The sequence below is a fragment of the Acartia tonsa genome, chromosome 13 (genome assembly GCF_053477335.1).
Source record: "Acartia tonsa isolate MP-2025a chromosome 13, ASM5347733v1, whole genome shotgun sequence".
Taxonomy (NCBI): domain Eukaryota; kingdom Metazoa; phylum Arthropoda; class Copepoda; order Calanoida; family Acartiidae; genus Acartia; species Acartia tonsa.
Genome location: NC_137272.1, coordinates 39021403 through 39029060, shown reverse-complemented (window position 1 = coordinate 39029060; position 7658 = coordinate 39021403). Strand labels below are relative to the sequence as shown.

Here is a 7658-nt window from a genome sequence, read left to right as displayed (position 1 = left end):
ACCAAAATCATAAATAAAAAGTACATTAAAAAATTTATTAGTTTTAGGTAAGGAAATGGTTACGTAAAATAATTATATTCATAACATATACAAGTTGTACTTTCCATACAGAAAGAGAGGGTGAATCTCTGTGTTTCCTCTGAAATTATAAGGGTGATTTTAAATCTGTTTCCATTATGATTAAAATTGTGAGGAACTTGGATTTGTTTACTAAATTTATCTTATTTTAATTGCCATTTAGACATTTTTGTACACTTGCTGTTGTTTAAAATGAAAATGATTATAAAAATTTTTTTTTCAATAAAAGACCATTAACACATTTTGATATTATGTTATACTAGTTTTTAATTTATTTTGTTTGAAAACAGAAAGATTATAATTGTCTATACAAAGTAATGTGAATACCTAGTGGCCAATTTATAAACTATATTTCTCACACAATGATTTTGAAAATGTTGGCTGTGTGTCTGTTTGTATGTGTGTGTTGACAAACATAAAATGCGAGATACATACGATAGTCACGATTTTTACTACAAATTCGAATTAATCCCTATAAAATCGTAAATTCGATTTTTGCTATAATATAGTAAATATCTCCTTACGATTTTCCTTACGACGTTTCTGGCTGGGATAGGTTCAACACTTGCCTATTTCTAATATTTGATTATATGTCATGTGTTTTACCTATATTTTACATGGTGCCTTTACCAAGCTAAGAAATCACTCTCTACAAAACGTTTTTTTTAACCTTTCTTTATAAATCTAACAACTTTAAAGCTTAGAGGGGTTGTAGCTATTAAGTATAACACAGACAGGACTTGAATAGAAACTACTTAAAAACTAATGAAAGCTATATAATTTTTATGATTTTTTAGCTAAAAGAACAGTTAGCTGTTTTAAATAATAACCTTTAAAAAAATATTCTACCAAGAAAGTACAAAAGTATAGTATAATGAACCAATAGATATAGTAGATCTAGATGGTAAATCGGGCCCAATAAGTTGTGAAACTTAATAAGAAATATCCAAAGAGGTAACTTTATCCCAAGAAAGTTAACTATTTAAAGATGACTTCTTATATATGTTATGTCATATATGCTTTAAATCATGCGAGGGAAGAAATTTTTTAACCATATGACCAAAGCAAAGGCTTATCCTATGAAAGACTATTTATAGATGATTCATTTTGCGAATGATATCAAAGGATAATTGCTCTTTCTAACCAAATTTTGTTTACTTTCTAACCAATATATGGTAGATTGATCCTCCCCTGTATTCCTATTGGCTGAATTTGGGAGTATGTATCTAGATTATACCTTTTAATAATTCTTACTTGATAATTTCTTTATTGGTGTTCCTTTATTTCTTCAAATCTTGAATGACAGCTTTAAATGACTTATTTTTGATTACATTTTTTTACGGCAATGCTTCGCCTATCTATTATGAAGTGTTGATTTAGGGAAAAGAGAACACTGAAAACATTTTTTACTGTGCTAAGAAAATTGCTAATAAAACATCACATGTTTTATTTTAATAGAGAAAGAGGGAACAATGGGCTATTTATTACCAGCTTATACCAATAACGAAATTAATTTGAAAAAATCACAAACATTAACACTTGTATAGTGTCAGAACTGAATAATCAGAATATAAATGTATACGAGTCGAAGCAAAATTGTAAGTAAATTTGTTGAAAAACTGCTTGATACAGAATAATATTTATGGACATACTTACATTTTAAGGACTTGATAGAGTTGCTTTGCTTATAATATTGTTCTTTGTTGTCCCAGGAATCAATATACCAAAAAGCAGATCAAAGGGATAATTAGATCACATAAAAAATTGTTGTTAAAAAAGTAGAAAAATCAACATGTTTAAAATGGACGTACGGACATTCTGGTGATGATTATAGAGTTGCTATGCTTTCTAAATCGTACCTAACTACTACAGGAATCATCATGCAAAGTTTGAAATCAATAGGACAATTCTAACATGCCTAAATTAACGAATAAAAGCTATCTATCTTGGACGGACCGACCCTAATTATAGAAAAGCCTCGCTTTTAAAAATCATCCTGTACAAAACATTTTGAAGCAATTCATATAAATCTAATATCTTTAGAGGGGTAGCCAAAAGATATGGTGTATGTCTGTCTGTGTGTGTAGGACTGGACTAAGAACTACGCATGAAAACAGTTTTTAGTATCTTTAAAAGTTTTTTAAAGCAAGAATAAGTTTCCTTTTTTTAAATATAACTAATGGCATATAAGAAGCTTCCATGAAAAGAAACCTATTTTTAAACATCCTTGATTATATCTCTTTTTTTATGACCATTGTATTTACCTTCACTTTTACTTTATTTCTAAAATAGCAGCTACGCCCCTAGAGGCCTCTAGTGGCACTTTAGATGTTTTTATTTGTTAAAGTCTCTACATTACTTGTTTATTTTACGATAATTCTCTTTATGTTACAATGAAGTCTCCCATATATTTTAAATATTTTGATTTTTTGTCATTTCTCTTGGGAGGTTGGTTGTACCCTCTCCTAAAATAGTCATAAACCTTCCCAGAAACCATTAGAATCTACATATTAAGGAGAACCCGATCGGTTCAGCGTTTAGCGAGATCCTTTGGTACAGACACACAGACAGACACACAGACAAACAAACATCCTGCTACTTTAGTATACGGATTTTAGCGCATATGAAGGAACACAAATGAATATATCAATCAGTTAAATGTAGATGAAATCAGGGATCTAAAGGGATAAGACAATAGTAGATAAATTGATACCCCGCCCAAATTGAATTTTGGGATGCCTAGGCAAAATTTTTGAATTTTGATCTACCTCCCCCCCATATAAAAAAGGCTTGGACGTCCTTGTACTGTACAATTAGTGGTTGAAACGGCTGGATATTTAGATTAATGAACATACCAATTAAATTTCGAAAAAAAGTCCCAAAAGTTATTAATCTATTGAATAAGAAAACGTTATAATACAAATTTGGGGACTAATGTAATATTTTAGAATTTGTACTTGCTTTCTACCTGACTTAACTAGATAAGATACCTTTTATATGTTAAGTATACCTAAGTAATTTTATGTAACCCTTATTAAATAATTAAAAAATAAAATTAAAAAATATGAAAGATAAGTCTTAATTAGAGTAAAGTTTTTTTCGTCTACATAAATAGAAAAAAAGAAACATTATAAATAACTAAAAGTGTACTCATTGTAATAAAATTTGAATTATAGCTCTTTAAATGTAGAATCAAATAATTACATCTATTTTGTTGTTCATTCATTTTAACGAAAAAAAAATAATTTGCAAATGTTTAGCACACCTGCCCATTTCCAATATTTGAATATGATTTGTGTTTTTTATATATATTGGGGAGGTTAATTTACCATATTTTCTACTAAAAAAATCACCCTATAAAAAATATTTTAAAGTAACCATTCTTTATAATTATGAAAATAAAAAAATATCTTTAAAGAGGCCTTAGATGGTTAATTGCTATTATGTATAACACAGATAGGATGTATGTGGCAGAATTTACAAGGAACCGTGCTCAAAAACTTAAAAAAGATAGAAATATTTTTTAAAAATCTTTAGTTAGAAAAACAATTGGCTGTTTTAAGACATAACCAAAAAGGTACTCGTGTATCAAACCTGATTTTTCTTGACCTAACCTAATGTAACTAAGAACAAAATAGGAACCCCTAGTAAACTTCATAAGGTACCTTAAAGCTTTCCTAAGTCTTACTTAACATTACTACATTTAGGAATACTTAACAATAACTTAGAAACTTCATAGGGATACTTAACTAAAAGCTTACATAAGCCTGACATAAGAAAATACCATTAGGAACACTTATCTTCGTTTGTGATTCTCACTAATATTAATTTAGAAAAAGGTTTAAGAAAAGTACATTAATGAGTTTTAAAGATAAAATGCTTTTTAACTTGCCACAAAAGCATTTTTAAGAAACTACAATTTGTCATTTTTTCACAATTCTTGATTGTGATGCATTTGCAGTTTAAGAATTTTTTTAATAACGTAGCTTACAGTACAAAGAAAAAAAAACTCTTTTTATGTGACAAAAAAATCTCTAAAGACAAAAAAGTTATTGAAGTTAGAATTTTTTTTATAAAAACATTTAATTACAAATTATTTATAAATTATGAGTTTATATCTTAATCTGTCAATCAGATAGAAGGATTATAGAAATAAATGAGGGGTTGGGATTAACGAACATGAGCCATTTTTAAGGTTATGGTTATTTAGTATACAAAAAGATAAATTGAATATTTGTTTTCAATAAAGAAATTTTAAATAAAATTTTTAATGTAATTGGTAGAATATTTTATTGGCCATGTTTAGATGTTGTTTTTAAGTAAATAATTTTTTTAAAACCAACCTTAAATCACAAAAGTCTACCAGAAAAAAAGCATCATATGCACCTTTTGAAATATTTATGCTCTAAAATGTGCCGTTATTTTCAGAAATATTGAAAAACACCTTATCTAAGATTAATGTATTTTTAAACACAGAAAAAGGATGTATAATTATTTTTTCTGCATTCCTTCTGGTTGTATCAGAAAATCGGAAAACGCAGTTTATTCTGAATCACCCTGTATATAAAAATTTATATTAATGTATATTAATATTTCTAGTTAAATATTTTAATCCTATCATTGTGTTTAATATATTGACTTAAATAAATGTTTTGATTTTGATTTGATTCAGATTTGCACAAATTTCCAATTTTGTAAGATTAATTTTTAAAATTTTATAATGAATCAAGATTATTACAAAAAGGTATTACGAATTTAAAAAAAAACACAAATATAATTAAAGTAAAAGTAATAACATTTTTTTAATAATGACCAAAATCTATCAGACCTAAGCATTTATTCTACATGATATGCCAAATGAGTTCACTAGATTATTGGGGCTTTCCCTTAATGTGCCAAACAAGCACTGAAACAACCCCCCCTTATTTAATTATGCGGGGGGGGGGGGCGGGTTTGTTCTTGCCTTCACATTCAGACTGTTGGAGAAAAATAATTATATTACATATTGGCTTACAACATTCATTAATATTTCCACTACTAGATCTTGAGGCATGTCTTTCCATTTTGGGCTTGTCACTGCCATTTTCACATTCTTAACAATGAAGTTCATTGCTGCAGTTTTGAGGTCTTCATAACTGTAGGTGTCAGCAAGTGTGAGCATGTCAAGCACGTTTTCAACATAAATGTTTTCCTTCATGTTGCTGCCACAAATATCTAAAATATAAACTGAATGAGAAAAACAAACAAAAATTGAAACTCTTATAGCTCCTACTGTATAAGATTTGTATACCGTTATGTAATGTTGTTTTAGTTTGATCTTCTGTTTTTCGTTGATTATCAAATTAAAGCAATAAAAAAATTCAAGATGTAAATAGCAATTTCCTTAATTTCATAAGTCCAAAATATGGTGGCTCCACGGCTCCAAAACACTGCTTGTTGGTGTCAGGCTCCAAATCTGCCCCCCACCCCCAGTGCTAGATAGTCACTTTAAGGAAAAGCTCCATTCCAAGAAAATATAACATGGCAAGGTTTATTTCTACCTCTTAAATTATGAATTTGATACATATCAGCAGCCTTGAACAGTTCTGCAGCATTGTCTCCTATATTGTCTAACTTCCCACAGTACATAAACTTAACAACATCCTAAATATAGATATATTTACTAAGGAATGTATGTGTGCTCTCTAATCTCCGGAAAGTTTGGCTTTATATATAAAAGGTTTTAGGTTTAGTGGAGAGGTAAATCAAGAAATAACTCAAGATTTTTTTGAATTTTTATACTTAGGTAACAAAATTTAAATCATACTGAGGGGGAGGCACTTTCTTATAAGGTAAACTATAGAACAAATATAAATAATGGGCATAGGTGTGCACGTGCAGGTAAACTGGCTTTAAGGAGCAGGTAATACCAATAATATGAACTTCTAAATTAGGATTTGTCAAAGTAATTCTATATACAAAGTCAAGGAAATCCAAGTGGGATGGGTTGTTACAGGGAGTAATACCTCATATAGATATATTAATGGATATCAGGAAAAAATCAACTAAAGAGCAGTGAAATAAAGATAAACATTTGAAATTAAAAAACTTAAAAATCTAATAATCGATCTAGCACCGCAATTAATAGACAAATCATAATAAAACTATGTGTAAATCTAAAGAATGTAAACATCTATCTTAAACGGGAGTTGAGTAAATCAAGAAAAATTTAAAATCTAGGAATCAATCTAGCACCATAACCAATAAGCAAATGATACTTGGTTGAAATATGATGAATATGAACTTGTATAATCCCTAAAGAATTCAGCTGTTTATCTTGAATAGGAGCTGTCAAAATCATGTTTCACTCATAGTGTTACAGACTGACTGACTGACAGATGGAATGATAAAGTGAATATTAGAGTAGCTTCTTTACTAACATTAGTTTAAAAGTTACACAAATGTGTTCTGCCAAAATGAATTGAAAAGTAGATGCTCATTAATGTTCTTGTCAACAAATGGGAACTACATACTGTCAAGAAGTAGTGTTAATTACCTTCTAGAAATAATATTACACATCTTTAGTGAATGAAATGGGTTTCGGATAAACATGGTTGACTTTTATGTTCTTCCTGTGCCCATGTGCTCAGATATTTTTATGTCAATCTATTAAGTTGGCCTATAAAAGAGGGTTTTTTTTAACATATTTTCACACAACTTAAAGAAAATATGGAAAAAATTAGGGTCATGTAAAGGAAACAAAGTTGTGGGTTTCGTCATATTTTCACAGTAGCTTTTCTCCTATTTCTAGCACCTGTGGGGCCAATTGCCTAACCCTGCGGGGATATCAACTAACCAAATAACCTTTTAAAAGCAAATGTGAAAATACGACAAAACCTGCAACTTCGTTTCCTGCACATGACCCAATAATGACCCCCTTTTTGACTAAGAAATAAATTTTACCCATCAAAAGTCAACCTGGACACCTAAAAATGAAAACCACTCAAAATAAACTCAAATCTTAGTAAAAATCGTCATAAAAGTAAATAACATATCATCTAACTCTAATGATAGATCCTATTCTCACAGTTATGCAAATGTGTCACTTACAGTGGCATCACTACTTTCTAATATATAATGTTTACCTTGACCACATCAGAATCTATATTGTCAATCTTAATGATACCAGTTTCACCTTCCTTAAAACCATCTTTCAGCATCGCCTTGATTAAATGGAATTTTTCATTTCTACTTTTTGTCATTTCAATTTTACTATTCAAAAATTTTTTAAAGAGGTTCTTAAAATTATTATCAATTATTCCAAAGTTTGGAGAGAGAATCTTTTCTCCGATCCCCTCTGGTAGCTTGAGAAAATTGTCCAATCTCCAGTAATAAACAAAATCACTACCAGTGGATATTTTTCCATAAGTAGCCATTCTTGTTAATTATCTTAAATAATGAAATAGTTTATTTAAATTCTCATGCCAATCATACCAGGTGGGATTTGAAGGGCTAAGATTTTTCTAATTTTAATGGAATTTCTTATTTTACGTACACATTAGTTCTTTTGACCCTTGGGTGATCACTGGGCAAAATTTATC

At 29.2% G+C, this 7658-nt stretch overlaps 1 protein-coding gene across 1 annotated transcript; it reads right to left on the bottom strand.

Annotated features, from left to right (window-relative positions):
* Nucleotides 1–5065: 5065 nt before the first annotated feature.
* On the bottom strand, nt 5066–7282 carry LOC145335037 (speckle-type POZ protein B-like). Its single transcript, XM_080180724.1, has 3 exons — nt 7203–7282; nt 5619–5721; nt 5066–5292 (listed from the first exon to the last, which is right to left on the bottom strand). Exons 1-3 carry the CDS (start codon nt 7275–7277, stop codon nt 5072–5074), a joined length of 399 nt encoding a protein of 132 aa, XP_080036850.1. The 5' UTR covers nt 7278–7282; the 3' UTR covers nt 5066–5071.
* Between the last annotated feature and the right edge of the window lie 376 nt (nt 7283–7658).

Excerpts from the sequence above, each read along its gene's own strand:
- LOC145335037 (XM_080180724.1), bottom strand. The coding sequence starts at position 7,277 with ATGCTGAAAGATGGTTTTAAGGAAGGTGAAACTGGTATCATTAAGATT. Across the intron at positions 5,722-7,202 it reads TAGATTCTGATGTGGTCAAG|GATGTTGTTAAGTTTATGTA; the intron begins GTAAACATTATA and ends ATCTATATTTAG. Across the intron at positions 5,293-5,618 it reads TCAAATTCATAATTTAAGAG|ATATTTGTGGCAGCAACATG; the intron begins GTAGAAATAAAC and ends TTTATATTTTAG.